This window comes from Eptatretus burgeri, chromosome 18 (assembly GCF_056783735.1).
Source record: "Eptatretus burgeri isolate ZD-2024b chromosome 18, Ebu_testis_v1, whole genome shotgun sequence".
Lineage (NCBI taxonomy): Eukaryota > Metazoa > Chordata > Myxini > Myxiniformes > Myxinidae > Eptatretus > Eptatretus burgeri.
The window spans coordinates 40,807,994-40,828,020 of record NC_140978.1 but is presented as its reverse complement, the minus strand read 5'-3'; the positions used below and the strand labels follow the sequence as shown (position 1 = coordinate 40,828,020).

General features: G+C 42.8%; 1 protein-coding gene across 3 annotated transcripts in view; it reads right to left on the bottom strand.

Moving 5' to 3' along the window:
- Positions 1-20,027, bottom strand: part of LOC147008973 (collagen alpha-3(VI) chain-like) — a 63,257-nt gene that overhangs the window by 40,935 nt on the left and 2,295 nt on the right. For all 3 annotated transcript variants that reach the window (XM_085863769.1, XM_085863768.1, XM_085863770.1), the window contains exons 3-5: positions 15,115-15,446; positions 14,435-14,651; positions 12,291-12,595 (exon numbers count right to left, since the gene is read on the bottom strand). In XM_085863769.1, the coding sequence (XP_085719895.1) occupies positions 12,291-12,595; positions 14,435-14,651; positions 15,115-15,446 (854 nt within the window). The remainder of the gene's footprint in view (positions 1-12,290; positions 12,596-14,434; positions 14,652-15,114; positions 15,447-20,027) is intronic.

Here is a 20,027-nt window from a genome sequence, read left to right as displayed (position 1 = left end):
AAGCAACAGCTGCAAAATGTCAAAAACCCGGTTTCGTTCAACAACTTTCAAAATTTGACCTTTGTATAACCTTTAAAGGTCACAAAACAATGTTGTGGACATTAAAATAAGGAAACAGGATACGTGCTATAGCTTATTGGAGTTAGTTCGTCAAAGAAGGTGGAAAACCCGGTTCGATTCCCACAACTTTGAAAATTTGACCTTTGTGGCCTTTAAAGGTCAAAGGTCAAGGATTATGACCTTCGGTGCAAAACTTCCTCTGGAACATTCCAGGAACAATATAATGTCATATAGGCTATATGGCATTTCGCACTCCTCGGATTATCCATACTTTGATGAAATCAGCGTAAAAACAAACTTGAAGGGGGCGCCACGGGCAAGGTGTTCGAGATGGAGCAAAATGGTTTCAAGACTTTAGGTGGGGAATGACCTCAAGATTATGCATAAAAAATATTGTCATCCTCACTCTCAAAGTTTGAGCGGTCGTATGATTTTCATGTCAAAATTCGCAATTTTCTAAGTTTGTGACCTTGTGACCTTGATCTAGGGACAAAAATGAAAAATTGGACAATGACAAGTTTTAGATAATTCATTTTGCTATTCAAATACTGAAGAACCCATTCCATTCAGTCAATTCCCGAGGAGAAGATAGATTTTTAATCCGACTACCCCCTAAAATGGCTATTTTTGGGGCGTGGCTCCGCCCATAATAGGCGTAGCACGCCCTCATCCAGGAAAACACAACTGGACATTGATATCGAACACATAACCAAGTTTCATCAAGATCGGATCAAAGTCCACGGAGTTATGCTCTGGACAGACAGACACACAGACAGACAAGCCGGTAGGCGGACATGGGTAGTCGACTACCCAATATAACCTGACGTGATGGGCCCGTTCGATGGGGAATGACCTGAGGATTAAGCACAAGAAAATTCATGATTATAGCTTCAAGGGTTAATGCTGCAGATTGTTTTTTCGTTAAAATACCCCCACATTTGGAGGTTTTTCGGCCGTTGCTAGGCAACAGAGGGGTCCACAGCAACGGTTCTTTCTCACACATAACTAGGACATACCATGAACCTACCATACCAGTTTCATGTATATCTGACTCAGAGTCTCTGAAATATAACGAAGTTTGTTTTTTTATTGTTTTCGACCAGGGTTCATTCAAAGTCTATCTTCTCCGACAGTTTTCATAGGATCTGGCTGGAAATTTTTGACGATATGGCTGAATGTACTGCCCACTGCCCACTGAATGTACTGAGTGGGTCGTGGCCCGATTTTAGACTTTCGAAAAAATAATTTTTTTATGATTTTTCTAAAATTTCAAAGTCCCGTTGCTCGGCAACGGTGGCGTCCATAACAAGGGTTCTCATTTGCACACAACTAGGTCATGGTATGAACCTACCAACCAAGTTTCATCGAAATCGCCATTGTATTAACTGAAATCGCCATTTTAAATACTGATAATAAGGGTAGAACAAATTTCAAAAAAAATTTTCAAAAAAATTTCTTTTTTTCGATTGGATCGATGACCTAACAAGCGGGTAGGCGACATGGGTGGTCACTATATAATTGCATACTCGTCATACAATTTTTGAAGGATCGGGCTGAAATTTTTTGACAAAGAGGTTGATTATAGTGCGCATAAAAGCGCACAAGCCAATTTTTGATTTTCGAAAAAATATATATATATATAAATATTTTTCGGATTTTTTCAAAAAATTCAAAGTCCCGTTGCTAAGCAACGGTGGCGTCCATGGTAACGGTGCTCAGAAGCATACAACTAGATCCTGGTATGAACCTACCAGTCAAGTTTCATCAAAATCGGTTGACTCCTCTGGCCTCCAGACCTGTCCATTACATACAAACAGACAGACATACAGAGTACAGACAGACGGAAAACCTGAGAAAAACGGGAGTCCAGCGACCACCCAACAGACAGACAGACACACAGACATAACGAATATAGTGGTCACTCTGGCTGGCGCTCGTGAACCAATATAAACACATTCTGCGGTAAAATAAGTTTCTTTTTTTCCAAAGTGAGCACAAGATATACACTGTAGGTCTATTTCCTCGAATGTCGATCAACTATTCATCCCAACTCTTTTTTTCTTGTTTATTGCAATTTCAACTGCCACCATCTCAGCTGGCTGGGTATGGGCTCTCAAACAACCAGTCAAGACAATGCAGCAAAGGCTTTCTCCAACTCTTTGGGTATGACCCAAACTGGATTATTACAACTGGTATGTCCTCCCCCTGGCTCTTGGACCTGATGATGAAATTTCCTCCCAATCGCTCCTGTCGCTTTTCTGCCCCCTTGTTCTTCTGTTCACTTCCTTGTCAAAGCCCATATCTCGATGGCTATTGCAAGGGAGCAACCTCAATGATGCAAAATATTGCTGTTTGCAAAGCCAAACTGACAGGGACTTCAAACTACCCTCACTCAAATGGATTGGGCTAACATCTCCACAGCACCTGGTATTGATTCGGGTCAAGTCAGGTATGGAAACATGCGCTGGAGCAGACACACGAATATCACTGCCAAGATCAGTGCATCTCTCCGTAGAGTGACCTCAACATCCTCACCACAAACAGGTGCAGACAAGATAGCAGCATCCAAGATGTCACTGAAAGCCTGGATCTTAGTTTTGACCCAGGAAAACCGTAATCCCAGGGGCACCGACTCCTCATTCAGCACCTCGAGGGCACCTATAAGGATATCCAGAGTCTCTGCAAAGACGACTGGATCATCTTCAAAATCAAGGCCAGAGATCTTTCCACTCCCAAACGATGCACCGCAGCCTGATCACTCCGACATCTTCCCCAGAATTCAGTGCAAACACGCACTGAAAAGTGTGGGGGCCAGGACACACCCATGATGAACTCCAGTAACAGCTGGAAATAAGGCCTGACAGCTCTGGGTGCTGGTGTTCAAACAGATGGTGGCGAACCCTCTCAAGAATTATCTGAGAAAAGGCCTTGCCCGGCACTGATAACAGCTGCGCCTCGCGGTAGATGTTGCAGTCCTGGCGATCACCCTTCTCTTTGCTGAGAGTGAGAGCAAGGCCCATTTTCCAGTCAGCTGGGATGGCGCCTGTGTTGCAGGCAGAGCACAGAACTGCATGCAACATGAGTACAGCATTTCCAACATTGATAAGTTCAGCATGGACGCCACAGATCCCAGGAACTTTACCCCATTTTAACCGATTCACTACAGCCTGTGTTTCCACAATCAAAGGTGGTTCACAGTTGATTGGAAGGTCAGCAATAGGGAAAGTTACACACCTGACATCCAACTCAACACCTTGTGGGTCAGCCTGGTAAGCCGCTCAAAGTAACTGGTCCAGCAGGCCTTCACTTAGGACTCCTCTGTCAAGAGCCCACCACCCTAACTGCAGTGCTCTGCGGAACGGGCTTGGAGGAACATAATGCACAAATTCCCCTGTAAGCAGGACGAGAATCACTTGACCACAGGTGATGCTCTACCACTTCACAGATTCCTAATATATAAGCCTCCTCGTCCATGCACACTTTTCCACCTTAACTCCCTGAACAGCTCAGCTCTGCCATCAAGCCTGGCCCTGATTCTGGCCAATAGTACCCAGTGTACCTTGGGAGACAAAGTTCTTCTCCACCTGACGGTGGGTTCCAAGAAATCCGCTGGCAACATCAAGGATGGTAGTCTGAAAGGCACTCCACAACTCTTCAGGATTCCCCAATAAACCCAATCCCCGCCCCCCAAATCCCCACTCAGCTTGTTCACAAACTCCTTAGATACCCTCTCATCCTTGAGCTTGCCAACATCGAGCCGATGCTGAGATGGTACCATTCTCCTGGATTTAAGCTGCAATTTAAGAGTTGCTATAACAAGCCTGTGGTCTATATTGAGGAACTGAGCACTCAGGTAGACCCTGCAGTTCTGGATCATCCTCCAGTGACCATCATTGAGCACATGGTCAATCTCCTTTGCCACACCATCAGTGCTGGAGCACAAAGTCCAGCGATGAGCCTGTGGGCACTGAAACCATGAACCAGCCACCCTAAGTCCATAACTTCTTGCAAAGTCAAGGAACTTAGTGCTATTTCGGTTCACAGTTCCAGACTCATGGGGACCAACACTTGCCTCATCACCATCCCTATCAGTGCCAATCGATGCATTGAAATCCCCCAAGACGAGAAGAGTCTATCACCTGGGGCACCGATCAACCACAAACTCGAGCATGGCATAGAATGCGTCCTTCATGGTGAGATCACTTGCCTCAGTTGGAGCATTTCCAGAGACCAGAGAAATGGCACCCGAAGAGTGACGAATCCTCAGTCTCATAATCCGCTCGTTGACCAGTGGTACCTCATTACCTCCACCACCGAAGGTGAAGGACATTATGTTTTCACCCCTCTCTGTCTGTTTATTACTTGCAAAGTCGAAAATTTTCCGAGTATATTGGTCAGTCGATTTTGTGATTTTTTCTGTCTGTTTGTCCATCTGTCACCTACAGGTCACAATTTTAAACCCATCTTCACGAAACCACCACATGGTAGAGTTTGCCATAAGGAAGAAGCTCATTGTTTTTGAGGTTAAAAAGGTAAACATAGGCAAAAGGTCAACAACTTGGGTGAGATTTCTAAAATCCTCAATTTTCATTTCAACTTGGACCCACAATGAGCACGGAATGTGCAGTGAATTCTAAAATCCTCCACAAAACTTCAATGCGGAAGGACGCCAGGAGGCCCATCAAAGTCTGTGCTGATATTGTCAACTTAAAGGTTGTTTGTTTGTGCTCCATGTTTTAAAATGCTGAGTGTCAAGCAAAGAAGCAGCAAGTACCATTTTTAAAGTCTTTGGTATGACTCGGCCAGAGTTCAAACAACTGGCCTACCAGACTCAGGGTGGATGCTCTCATCATTATTCTTTAGTCATGGATTCATGGATAATTGTACGAGTTTAGAAGTGCAGGGTTTATTGCCTAGTCATAGCATCAGTTTGTTGAGAGCTATTTTATTTGCCTGAGATTGAATTCATCAGAGGGCATTGCAGGTACAAGGTAGGAAATTGAAAAGGTGGTTCAGAAATGAATCAAGTGAGAGCGAGTCAATCGGGGGAACAACGAGAATAAAGGAATATTATAAGCAGCGTGATAAATGTGTGAATGTGCCATTGTCGGGGATAGTGGAGGTAAAAACTGGCGTGTTTGCTGTAGAAATGCCAATCCTGAGGATTGTTGTTGATCGGTTTAATGAAAGGATAACTACCTTGCAGGAGGCAATGAAGTACGAACAATTTGTAGATAAAAGTTGGTTACGTTTGTTGATGAAGTCTGAAGAGGAGACTGGCAATGGTGAAGTAGGGTGAGTGGAGGCAGTGTTGAGGATGTGATGAGTGCAGGCAGTGGTTAGGGTGTGGTGAATGCAGGTATTTGTGATGGTGTAGTGAGTAGTGAGGGTGGGGTAAGAGCAAAGCGGTGGTGAAGGTAAGGCACCGACAGGCTGTCGTGAGGGTGGGGCAGAGATTTGTAGGAATGAGGCCATGGAAACGGCTTCGGTCAGGGATGAAACTGTTACAGAATATAATATATCAATTTTTCATTCTGCAGGAAGGATCATTGATACGGTGATGTGTTGCTTTGAAGGATTTGTAGCTTGTAATGGGAATTGAAGAAAGAGGCTAAAAGGGAAGAAATTGCTACTGATGAGTTTGAAGCTATAGTAGACAGTGAGGACTAATAAATAGTTGTAGTAAATGAGGCATGATTATTGAGGAGAGAAAATGGAGGATGAGAAGGTTACAAGATTGAAGCTACAGTATGACTGGGCCAGAAATCTCTACCAATGCCAGGAGTTTAAAAACCAGAGTTGGTGTCAAAGCCACCCAATGCTCGCCTGTTTATACATTTATCGTTTTTAAAAGACTCGTCTAATAATTAATATTTTTTATAAAGCATTGCAGTGAAGTCTGATCCAAATAATTTTAAAGCAATATATGTGTTTGTATATTGTAATCAGTAACAAGAGTGCAAGTGAGCACAATATACATCTGAACAAGAAGGTATATATAGAATTGTGCTACGACATGGAAAACAGCATCCTGGTTGCTATGGCAACCACTTTAGATGACGAACGTATGTCAGGACACACCATCTCCACAGTCTGTACCTATGTACCAAATATGAAACGTGAAAGTTGAAAACTTTGGGAGTTAGAGTGCGGACAGGAACGGATAGAAAACAGCATCCTGGTTGCCATGGCAACCACTTTAGATGACGAACTTATGTCGCGATGCACCGTCTCCACAGTCTGTACCTATATACCAAATATTAAACGTGAAAGTTGAAAACTTTGGGAGTTAGAGTGCGGACAGGAACGGAGGGAAAACAGCTTCCTGGTTGCCATGGCAACCACTTTAGATGAGGAACGTATGTTGCGACACTGTCTCCAGAGTCTGTACCTAGGTACCAAGTATGAAACGTGAAAGTTGAAAACTTTGAGAGTTAGAGTGTGGACAGGAACGGATGGAGGAACGGACGGACGGACGGACAGACGACCGGTATCACATAATACACCCCGATACATATATATATATATATATATATATATATATATATATATATATATATATATATATATATATATATATTAGGCGTATGAAAAAGTGTGGTAGATAAAAACATCAGAAAGGAAAAAATAACTTGAACCAAAAACTTTAACATTTTCACGCCGGGGGTATCGCTATAGCTCTCTGTTCTTCGAACAGGCGAGCTAAAAAATAAATAAACCAATGTCACCCGCAGGGTGACCCGTATCTTGCCAAAAGGTGACCACATGTGACTTCTTTAAGGTCACACTGAGGTGAACAGAGCTGCTATCCACCAGGAGTGACTCCTTGAGGAATATCTGCCTACGAGAGATTCCGATGAGAATCGTTCTACAGAGTAACCATGAAAAATATGTGTTTGCCTCATAACGTCACCAAATGACGTCATAATGTCTCAAGCTTGACATATCTAGAAAGCACTCATCGAGGTGTTCAATTTGAGGTACTACACAATATGGCTCCTAAAACTTGAAAATTTGACCTTGGGGTCAAATATGTTTGACCTGAGGCGCTAACCATGAAGGTCAAGGCCAATCGCCACCAAAAATTAATCAGCTGAGCGCCAGACCATGAACTATATTCCCATGAAGTTTGAAGACGATCCGATCAAAATTACTCAAAAAAATAAGGGTTTTGTCGACTCCCCTGATTTGCGACAAAGTGACCTTGACCTTTGACCTTGACCTTCAAAATTTTATGCGCTGAAAGGGACCTCTATAGGCCTCTGATATGCGAAGTTACAAAAATTTCCAATGATAACTGTGCTCTGCAGAATTTTTTATACGTGATTACAGACAAACAAACAAACAAACAAAAAAACATACAAGGTGACTAACATATCTTGCAAAAACTTCGTTTTGGCAAGATAAAAATATATATATTTATATGTGGAAGAGCTTGAAGCCAAAGTAGATAGCAAGGAGTATGACATAATTGCAGTAAGTGAGACATGGTTTAAGGAGGAGAGTACCTGGAGGACAGGATTAGAAGGCCACAAGGTGTGTCGGTGTGATAGGAAGGAGAGAATAGGAGGAGGAGTAACAATCTGGGTAAAGGACAGCATTGCATTAAGAGAAAGGGGTAACATGAAGGAAGGAATAAATGTTGAGGATTCTGTATGGGTAGAGATTAGAGATTGTAAAAACAGTACGATACTGATAGGATGCTTTTGTAAGGCTCTGGGAAGGAAGAAGGAAGGGGAGGAAGGAAGAGGAGGAAGGAGTACGTGAAGAATTAAAAAGGGCACGTGGTAAGGGAAGAGTATTGATTATGGGGGATTTTAACTTGCGAGGGATACATTGGGTTCAGGAACAGGGAAAGGGCAGAACGGATGAGGATTTCCTCATTTTATTCCAAGATTGCTTTTTAACCCAGTTTGTAGATAAGCCCACGAGGGGGAGTGCAGTCAGTGTTCGACCTCCTTTTAAGTAACGATCCCAATATGGTGGAGGAGGTGGAGGTCGGGCAGCATTTAGGAGCAAGTGACCATAACATTGTATGTGCAAAGATTCTGTTAAGGGTTAGAGTTCAGGATAGAAGGGTAAGGCTATTGGATTTCAGGAAGGCAAACCTTGAGGGTATTGAGGAGAGAGTTGGGTGATGTAGATTGGGAGAAGCTAACAATTTGGACAATCATCACCAGAGAAATGGGAAACCTTCAAGGAGCAAATGTGTAGAGTGCAGAGCAAGTACATTCCAATGAGGTGGAAAACTAGAAACAGAAAAAAGTCAGGGAGTTTGAGTCGTGAGATAAGGAACACCATAAAGGAGAAGCAGAACATGTTTATTAGGTTTAAATGACAGGACTGGAGTTAGATTTATATCACTATCGGAGTAAACAGAGGGAAGTTATGAAAATAACTCAGCAAGTCAAAAGAGAGTATGAGAAGGACAAGGATAAGAATATTAAACATAATAGCAAGGCATTATTTAATTATATCAGGGGAAAAGAAGAGGTGAGGACCAGTGTGGGCTCATTGAGGAATAGCACCGGGAGAGTGGTTCGTGATGAAGGTGAGAGGGCAGGCTTATTAAACAGGTATTTTGATTCAACCACACAAGAACAGTCAGAATTGCCAATAGCTGAGAGTATCTATTGAGGAGGTGAGGAAGAGCTTTTACAGAAGATCCAATGTTGGAGTGGAGAAAGTAAAGGAACAGGAAGGAAATGGAAGAGAAGATAAGGCTCCGGGTCGAGATAATATGCACCTGAGAGTATTGAGGGAGGTGGCTGAGCAGGTAAGTGAGATGTTAACGGATATTTTCAATACCTCACTGGAGTCAGGACAGGTACCGGAGGATTGGAGGGTAACAAATGTAACACCATTATTTAATGAAGGATCCAGTGAAGAATTGGGAAATGAAAGACCTGTTAGTTTGACTTCGGTTGTGGGGAAGGTGGTGGAGATATTAATTAAGGACCAGGTGAGGAATCATTTAAGTAAATACAAACTAAGTAAAGGTAGTCAGCATGGGTTTACCAAAGGTAGTTCCTGTCTCACAAATCTTTTAGAGTTCTAAGAAGCAGTATCTGATTGTGTGGATGAGATAATGGTAATGGACATCGTATATCTCGACTTTAAGAAAGCATTTGATAAGGTTCCACATCGGAGGTTGTTCGCCAAGGTGAGGGCTTGTGAGGCGGCTCGTCAGGTATCTAATTGGATTGCAAACTGGCTTAGTGATTGGAAGCAAAGAGTGGCTGTGAGTGGGAGGATGTAGGTAGTGGGGTCCCTGAGGCATCAGTACGAGGACCATTACAATTCATAATTTACATCAACGATTTGGATTGTGGGGTGAAGAGTAGGCTTTCCAAAATTTGCAGAAGACACAAAGCTTGGAAGTAAGGTGGATAGCAGAGGGGGTGGTGAACAGATTCAGGAAAGTATTGATAGTTGCTGAGATTGGGAAAAAGATTGGCAGATGGAATTTAACCGGAAGAAATTAAATTTACTGAGGATTGGTAAAAACAATGAAAGGAGGGACTATCAAATGTAAGGGGCAGTCTTGGTGTGTTCCAGGCGGTGGTTGGAGATACAGGGTGTATGCAGAGAGCATCGTGCCAAGCAGCTCGAGGTACAGCTAATTGGCTTTTAAGTTTGTTTCCAGGGGATAAATGATGAACCAAAAGATGTAATGTTAAAACTGTGGGAATTTAGTGAGGCCTCATCGGGAATAATGTGTACAGTTTGGTCACCACAAGTAAGGAAGGCCGGCTGTCACTGGAGAAAGTTCAGCGGTGAGCGACTCGATCGATTCCAGGACTAAGTTTAGAATCTTAGGATTCTAGGAAAATCTTAGGAAGATCGAACTAAGCTATGAGGAGCAACTGAAGGAGACAGGATGTTACACATTAGCAAGTAAGTGATTAAGAAGGGGGATCTGATGGAGCTGCTTACTGTAACGAAGGGTGGAGCCCAAACAAATGTTAAAGATTTTCAACAGAATGGATAGTTGCAGGACTGGAGACCACAGCCTTTGAGTAGACAAGAGGAGAGTTAGGACGGGGGTCTTTAAACTGACAGAGTAGTTAATGAATGAAATTGTCTCCTTGGAAAGGTAGCGACAGCAGATTCAGTAGATAAGTTTAAAATGGAATTAGGTAGGTACCGAAAAAGGTCCAATCACATCTTGACGTTTTAGCCAGGAATGGCAACGTATAAAAACGCACGTAAAACGTTGGCGTACGCTGAAGTTTTGAGGTTTTTTTTAAAGATTTGGTCGTATGCATAACGTATTAGTAACGGGCACAGAACGTTTCGTTGTGTTAAAGATAACTTATACCAACGAATGCTTAGCCTGTTGTCGGCGTTCACAAACTATGCCCAACGATAGTTTAACTTAGTCATAGCGCGCTGCACGTATCGCCGACGAACTCGTGGCGTTCTCTGTTAAAAACCTGCCGCTCGCCGATTTAAATCATAACCGCCTGAAAATTGGAAGTGTCACCATCGCAGTCACACCTTGACGATTTAGCCAGCGTATGCCGACCTATGAAAAATGTGTCTAAAACGCTGTAACACGTCGAATACGGTATGGGTAAGTTGTGTATACGTTAGGAGCACGATGAAAAACAATGAAGTACGCTGGCATATTACGTGGTACGTCTAGTACGTCGTGAAATTTCAAGCATGCTGAAAATTTTACGACGTACTCGACGTATGGCTCACAAGTTCCGCATACGCTGGCGTAAGTTCTCGGCACGCTCCGCAATCGTTTACACACGTCGGCCACACGTTACTTGTAAGTTACTCATAAGTCGAAACGCGTCGAGGTAATGTTTAGCATACCCAAAACTTAATTTTTAACCTATGAGTAGCGTGCTTTGAACCTATGTGTAGCGTGCTTTGAACCTATGTGTAACGTATCTCAAACGCACATTGGCGTATGCAGACGAATTTGATTGACGTCTTCCGGACGACCACAGAACTTACTGAACGTGTTTCTAACTTACAGCTACCGTATAATGGCGTTTTGGCAGCGTTTAGGGGAATTGGTATATACAAATGGGCTTCACAAGAGGAACCCGTCAGTGTTCCTGACTCCATGTTGAGTAGATGTCAATGTCAGTAGCAGTGACAGTAGCAGTAGTAGTAGTAGTAATAGTAGTTCGAGAGGATTTAGTGATGTCGATGTTATTAGTAGTAGTAGTAGTAGTAGTATTACTAGCAGCAGTAGTAGTAGTTCGAGAGAATTTAGTGACGTCGATGTTGGTAGTAGTAGTAGTTCGAGAGAATTTAGTGATGTGGATGGTAGTAGTAGTAGTAGTAGCAGTAGTTCAAGAGAATTTAGTGATGTCGATGTTGGTAGTAGTAGTAGTTTGAGAGAATTTAGTGATGTCGATGTTGGTAGTAGTAGTAGTTTGAGAGAATTTAGTGATGTCGATGTTGGTAGTAGTAGTAGTAGTACTTTCAAGTAACGTGTTGCAAAGTGTGAACAACGTTCGTGTAGCGTGCTTACAAAACGTTATTCATTGGTTAGAAATAAGTTTCGGGTATGCTAAACATTACCTCGACGTGTTTCGACTTATGAGTAACTTACAAGTAACGTGTTTCAACGTGTGTCAACGATCGCGTAACGTGCCTACAACTTATGGCCAGCGTAGAAGAACGTGTGAGTCATACGCCGGCATACGTCGTAAAATTTCAAGCATGAAAAAATTTGAGGAAAACCCCAAAGTTCAACGTTTAAAGCCAGCGTACTACCACTTATGGCAGTGTTTTTCAGCGTGGTCTTAACATATACAAAACGTACCCATAACGTATTCGACGTGTACCGGCGTTTTACACAATGGCTAAAACGTCAAGGTGTGACTGGGCCTTAAGCAGATATTGGCAAGACATGGATCATGGCAGGACTGGTGTGTGCAGCGATGGTATGGATGAGTGATTGTGTACATGTGCGGCGACTGTGATGTCTCTGAAAGGATCTCGCTAAAACAGTGAAGGTGTTTTCGTCGTGCTATATATCAGTTTAGCCCGATCTCTCACCGCCGTCGTTATGGACGGATTCGGACTGAACTTGGTGGGCAGTTATTTTCTTTACATGATATACACAATGGTGGAGGGTAATAATGCTTTTCTATTATGTACACACATTCTCCTTCCTGTTTTGTTCACATTGGGGACATGACATGTTTAGGAATACATTTGAAAATCTGCTTCCATTCACTGGCAGGAAGAAAGGGGCTTACCTGGGCCACATCCTGCTTCCCAGGTGCCAAAACACTGTTCACTGTGAACTCGATGGCCGCACCTGTATTGGTCAGACCTTCACAAGGTAAAAAGCGGCCCTCAAGCTTGAGTGCCACATCCTCAACACTGTGCGAGATACCCAGAGGGAGCAGAATCTCGGCCTTCTCACAAAACACGACGACGCCGAGGCGCACGGGGCCCAAGTTGAATCGATGAGCCATCTGTAGAACGAATGTCTGCATGGCTTTCACACCGTCCTCGTGATCAGAAACATCAAGAAGGAAAACGATTTCGGCCTTGTCGTCTATAGATAAGAAGACAAGCATTTCAAAATGATGTCAGTGACTTTTCATAAAGGTATCAAAACAGAACAGTGGTGTATTATTGCCTTCGCCAAGAAAGGTGGATGGAGGTTACGTTTTCACCCGTCTGTCTGTCTGTCTGTCTGTCTGTCTGTCTGTGATCACGATATCTCAAAAAGAACAAGCCGATTAGATTCTGGTTCAGGTACAGATGCAGATCCTGCCTATCAGTGGGACACAAAGTGTAACCTGTTGAGCCTGGCGGATGTATGCGCTCTACCGAGTTCCGTTCCATTTCAACTTGGAGCCACAATGAGCAAAGAATGTGTAGTGAATGTTGGTGCACAGAAAATTTTAGATCCTCGTGGAGGATCTTTCAGTCTTACTCACGTTGTTGCTCTTCATCTTCTTCTTGTGGACTTTTTTGTTTCACAGCCTACAGTTTTCATCGAAACTTCCTGAAACTTGGCGTATATATGTAAAAATACCCTGCGCAGACAATAACCATCTCCGATTTTAAAAATTCCTCCTAGAAAAAAAGTTATGACGTCAAATTATCTCCGCTAATGGCAATCGCCTAAAAAATTATCTCCTAAACTAAGCAAGCTTTTTAAATTCTGTTTGCGGGAATCGAACGGGGCATTAGCAGAGATAAATCACCATGACGTCATATCAATTTTTTGTTTCACAACCAAGAGTTTTCATCGGATCTTCGTGAAACTTGCCATGTATATGCAGAAAGCCCACACGCAGGCTGTAACCATCTCCGATTTTGGAAATTCTTCCTAAAAAAAAAGTTGACGTCATTATATCACCGCTAATGGAAATCGCCTATACCATCATCTCCGAAACTAGGCAAGCTGTTTGAATTTTGTTTGCGGGAATCGAGCCGGGCATGAGCACAGATAATTTATCGCAAACCTGTTACATCACAATGACGTCATATTCGTTTTTATGTCGTCATCGTTAAGAGGACGAGGATCTTAGCTCATTTGAGCTTGTTTATTTAGAAATTCTAAGGGTCTTTATTAGCAATGGTCGAAATTATGACGCAAGTTTGTTGGACTGATTTAAAGAAATTCGGTAAAATTAGCAGCACTTATGTAATCCCTTTCTACCGTGCCACGACTAGCCGAAAGCTGCGTATCACAGACATTTTCATGCACTTGACACTTCTGTTCCTCCACCTTGCCCTCCTGCTGTTATTGAGGTCAAAAGTCCAAGTGGACACCGTTAAGTCGAGACGAGTAAAGCTCTAATTCTCACTGAGCAATTCCATGCTCTCTGCAGGATTTATTATCTTCAAACACACACACACACACACACACACACACACACACACACACACACACACACACACACACACACACACACACACACACACACACACACAACAGTGGGACTGGAGCCTATCTCCCTATGTGACATCAGTTATGATGCTCATCGATAACCCTCATGCAAAAAAAGAAGAGTGTTAAAAACAAATTTGTAACGCAGTCTTTACCGACACAGTAGTCTTCGTCGTAATAAAAGTGAAAACCAGGAGTGGCATCACGATGCATGGAAATGATTGATCCTGATGATCAAAGTATGTTTCTCGATGCAAGGAGGAAACAGTGGTTTGATTATAAGGTTTTGTAGATGTTTGTTGGTGGTTGCTTCAAACAAAAGAAGTTAGTATAATCTGTTCCCAAAGATTAGCAAGTGTTCTAAACTTAATCAAGACAAGATCAAAAAGTGCGAATGCAAACGAAATCCCGGAGCTATGGTAGAGCAATGGTGGATGTTTGGGGGTGGGGGGGCAGGGTTTGAATTAAAATAAAATAAAAGCTACAGCACACCTGGTTGGTACAAAAACTTGTGGAAAGATTCGACAAAGGATTGCAGATGTTGAAATGAACTGAAGCTGTGGACGAGAGTCGGAGAGCTCGCAGCAGAAACCAAACTGTTGCTTTCGCTCACTGAGAGGACAGCCAGACGCACACCGAGTGACTGCAAAATGGTTGCGGATCTTTCGAAGTCATCGTCCGGTGGACCGGTGACCAGAGAGACGACAACCTGAGGAAGCGACAGCAGGCACACAAAGAGCACCCTTTAAAACCCTATTTCAATTGAATTTGCAAATAACACTGGAATTCACACAAAATCCTGGAATTTTGGTTTATTAAACAACAAGTTGAATCTTGGTTAACACTCCACGGATAACATTCTGGTCTATCATCCACAGGATAACATTCTGGTCTATCATCCACAGGATAACATTCTGGTCTATCATCCACAGGATAACAATGTGGTCTATCATCCACAGGATAACATTCTGGTCTATCATCCACAGGATAACATTCTGGTCTATCATCCACAGGATTCTGGTCTATCATCCACAGGATAACATTCTGGTTGATCATCCACAGGATAACATTCTGGTCTATCATCCATCATGGGCTAACATTCAAGGTCATCATCGATAGGCCAGCAGTCTGGTTTATATTCCACAACCATTCCCAAATCACCAGATCCCTACCGTAGGTGTCCCCATCTGAAAACGTGATCCGTGGCTGGCCACCATCACGAGTGATCTGGTAAGTTCAAATGCTGTTCCTAAGTTCCGGGGTCCATGGAGTTTCTTCATGGCTTTCACAGTGGAAAATATATGATGCTTGTCTTCAGAGCAGTTAAGATAAAGTTGCACTTGAGCTGGGCCTCCCATCTGGACGATGGCCACACGAGCACTTTCTGAAGTCACGTCCAGAGTGCCAACAGCACCAATCAGAAAGTGCTTTAGCAACTGGAAATCATCTTCAGACACGTCTGAAGAGCCATCCACCAGGAAGATCACATCTATATCGTTGGACTCTGCAGATAGACAACTCAAGTATTAGTTTTGGTCTGTAAAGGTGTCAGTCTTTCAAAATCCCTGACAAGATGTCAATGAGATGGTTTGATCTAACTCGTGCACAAGCTAACATTCCTACACACTAACACCAAAACAGGTGCAAGACAAGGTGCACGAGTACAAGGAAACACAATTTACTCCAATACGTGGACAGAACATATTTACATAACCATGCATATTTTGAAACCACCAAGTTTTTATATTTTGTAGTGCCTGAGACTCAAGGAAGAGGAGGTCCACATGATAGATATATGTCATACCACGTGATATCGGTGCAACCTCCTGTATTTAACCTTAGACACTGTAGAAAACGACTCGCGGTACGTCAATCCACTTTTATATGTTCGAAACAGTCATGAACTAGAAGGGCACTCGGTAGAGCACACATACCTCCGCCACGCAATGCCTGATCCACGAGAACATATCGGGCACATTACATTTTTGAAATATCATGCTCTATATCGTGTTTGGCCCAATCTGTCAGTGGTGAAGAATCAAATTAAAAATTAAATAATTCTCCTATCCAGATTCGGATCTTCACCAAATCGAAGCAATTCGTCCTTGCCACACACACAGCGTGTCCACCAAGTTTCATCCGAATCCGTCCACAACTTTTTGAGATGTCGTGCTATATATCGTTTTTGGCCCTCTCTCTCTCAATGGTGAACAATCACTTTAAAAATTCCAGGAGTCGGATGCGGATCCGGATCTTCACCAAAATCTAATCAGTTCGGCCTTATCACACACCGAACCTGTCCACAAAATTTACTCCGGATCCATCCAAAACTTTTTGAGTTATCCTGTACACAGACAAACAGACAAATAAACAAGCCGGTAGGCGGCGATGGGTCGCCAAGCATGGAAACTATAGGATATAGAGCAAAATGGATGTCATATAGCGGATAGGGGATCACCTTAAGATTATGCATATTAAATCTCATCCAGTTCCATCTACTGATAACTACTCGGTATCCATTTGAATGAAAAGTACCGAAAATGCGGTTTTCGAGTGGGTGCCAAGATAGCTCACACTCACCATAACACAACAGACACCTCGCAAATGCAAGTGGAATGCCATTACTCAACTAAAAACAACAACAAATTCTTGGCTATCTTAAACAGACAGACGTAGGTTTATCACCCAGGCCATAAGCGAGCAGTGTCCTCCCCATTAGATACCTCCGAATGTGCTCGAGTATGACCACAGAAGGCCGCAGCAGATGCCATAGAATCGACACAATTAATTTATTTGCAGTTCACATTTAATGGGGAAATTTGGTGTCACGGGTTAATTTATCAGACTCGGTGGTGTAACGGTTATTAGAGGGTCCACTCCGAGTCTGGGAGGTCGGCGGTTTAAACTCCAACCGAGTCGTACCAAAGACTTTTTTAAAAAAATGGTACCTGCTGCTTCCTTGCTTGATGTTCACCATTTAAAAGGATGTGACCACGGACAATCGTCAAAGGTTGGCATCCATGGAGAGGAGGAAATTCCTCTTTCGGAAATGCCCCGCTGAGTGTGGTGGGAAAGGCAGCACCATTGTTGTGGCCGTGGTGCTGGTACCCACAGTGCCCCCTGAAGTGACGTCACTTCCCCCAAGCTCAGTGGCTGTAATTGTCTCGTCCAATAGTTCTGTCGCGTCTCGTGTATATGTCTGTATGGCCATGCGCGTGAGATGTGCGTGCGTCAGCAGATGTTGCACACTCAAAATCTACAAGGAATTGTGAAAGAACATCGACATCACAACGGATAGGAACAACAACACGCCTGATAATGTCATTGGACAATGGGGGGTTTCAAACCAGAAAGGACTGTTCGAAAGGCATCAGCATGGGTTGGAGGGTTAGGGTGGTACAATAAAGTGGAAAATGCACGTCCTTGGTGCAATCCCCCTTCTCGCACTAAAGTTGGGCAAACTTCAGTGAACTTTCAGCAAACTTTACATGTTATGTTTGAAGGAGACGAACAAACAAAGTTTTTACCAACACAAAAGCATCTAAATCATGAATTATACAGTCAAGATCAAACACGACACCAAATAATAGATGCAGTTTGACTACTCTATTTCAGGGGAGAGGAGGGGACAGAAGGCTTAATATTAACAAGTCAGAATAAATAAAAAATTTAAATGAAAAAAAAAAAAAACAACATGCCACGATGGAATCCACAAAAAGCAACCAAACAAGTTCGGAAGGAAATGGCAATGAAGGAATGACACCACAATACTTTTACTGATTGCCAACATGACATCCTTTGACATTTTTGTAATAGGTGGCAATATAACAATTGTATGAATAGGTCTATGTCAGAGGTAGTTGTACATTTGTAGAGTGGGTTGGCATGATTGTGTATTCTATTTGTTGTGGGATTGAGATGGAAAAATGACAAAGAGCAACTGTTTTTCCAAAATATTCTCTTTGTAAAATCAGTCAGAAATGGTTGATGAGGCCCAATGCGTTTTTTTCTCCAAGATCTGTAACGAACATTTATGCTTCTCACATCACGTTCAGTTAGTTGTATGTGTGCTGAGAAAACCCCGTCCTGACTGCATCCAAAGATTCAAGGTGGTCTTGCTGTACTTGCGATGATATGGCGGTTAGCAGGCGAGGTAGGTGGCAGTCACCGGGCCTGACCTGGGGCAGTTGTAAAATCCTGCTGAGACTCATCCGCGGCGGTTCAAGTCTCTTTCCCAAAAACTTCAGAAAGCCCGTTTTAGCTTTTCTTTAGATAGGTACGTAAGTCCAGTTCTCTCTCATGTCATGCGCTGTTGCTGTCAATCATGTTTTTAAAAAAAGGATACAGCCAGTCACGTGACTCGATGCATACAACGTGATATCTGCCGTGACTACAGGACAGAAATATCAGTGCAGTTGGGAACCGTTTCACTTTTCCACTCACGTTAGGTTTCGCGGGTGCATATTATTTTGTTTATCGCAATTGTAAACCAGAAAGCATCTGAAAAATGACGAAAACAAGAGTTTATAAAATTGTACATTTAATTCATTAGTGTTCTCCACAATCTCATAATAAAGGGTTTGTTGAAAGTTTGATGACAAAAGCTCAGTTGGGAAAAATTTTATGGCCTGGACAGACACACTGAAACTCAATGGTAAATAAATAACCAAGGAAGTGATTTAAAAATAGGACCACTGGACCTTACCTGGGCCATGGCCGATTGTTGTAACCCAAATTTGGTAGCATTCTGACTGGTGGGTCTGGAGAAGAAGATTTTTGAAGGAATTTACACGATTTTACAAAAATTGACTTAAGTCGGCCATTTTGACACACTTCCGGTCATGTGATTGGCATGGCTTACACAATTTAACATCTCTGCCCAGGCCTGATGTTGTAACACAAAAATGGTAGCATTCTGATGTGTGGGTCTGGAGAAGAACATTTTTGGAAGGAATTTATGTGATTTACCAAAAAAAATTGGTTAAAATGTTAGAGGCTGGACACACGTACATACACACACACACACACACACACACACACACACACACACACACACACACACACACACACACACACACACACACTAAAAAGGTGGTGGGACTGAGACAGACGGACAAGTGTAGGTTCTGCAAGACAGAAACAGAAAGTACTAGTCACCTGCTTTTTGGATGTAAAAAAAATCGATTATCAGAACAACTTTACACACAACGACACAACCAAGACGCATGCAAAGTGATTCACTGGCATATCTGCAAAAAATTTCAACATTCCAGTTCCAGAAAACTCATGGAAACACGAACTGAGATATCAATACCCAGCGATTTTGGGTTAAACAACTCAGAGATCAAGATAACAACCAAATGCCAGGACCTCAAAAATGAGATCAAGAGGTCTTGGAAGCTAAAGCGCGTCGAAATTTCACCACCAGTGATAATTGGAGCAACAGGAATAATAAAGAAGAACCTCAATGAGATTTTTTTTTAACCATCCCCGGGAATATTATCACAAACGAAGTACAAATGGAGGCAGTCCGGGGTTCAGTGATGATCCTGAAAAGAGTCCTCGGAACAAAACTCTGAGAACAACAAAGTTGAACAGCTTGGTCCATGAACTGTGATGATCCCTTACCAAAGAGCGAAGGTGGATACTTTGAGTGTGCAAATGGAGATAACAACACACACACACACACACACACACACACACACACACACACACACACACACACACACACACACACACACACACACACACACACACACACACACACACAATTGCAAAACCCCCTCTCCCGCTGCACGGGCAGACAACCCAACTACTGAAGGAAAAGGTATTCCCACCCCCAATGCCCCCACAAAATGCTTCGATCCTTCTGCATTGTCAATGAGAAAGAGACAACCCTTCTTGTCTTATGTGACAAACACCAGGAAGATCTGCGATTGGAAATATACTTTCAAACATAGAGTTTTGGTGAAAGTACCTGCACAGATAATAATAAAACCAACGAGTCTTCATGAAAGGACCAATACGGGTCTTCAAGCAACTGTTAACGGATGAGACATCGATGCCAATGCCTTCTCCAGAAGTA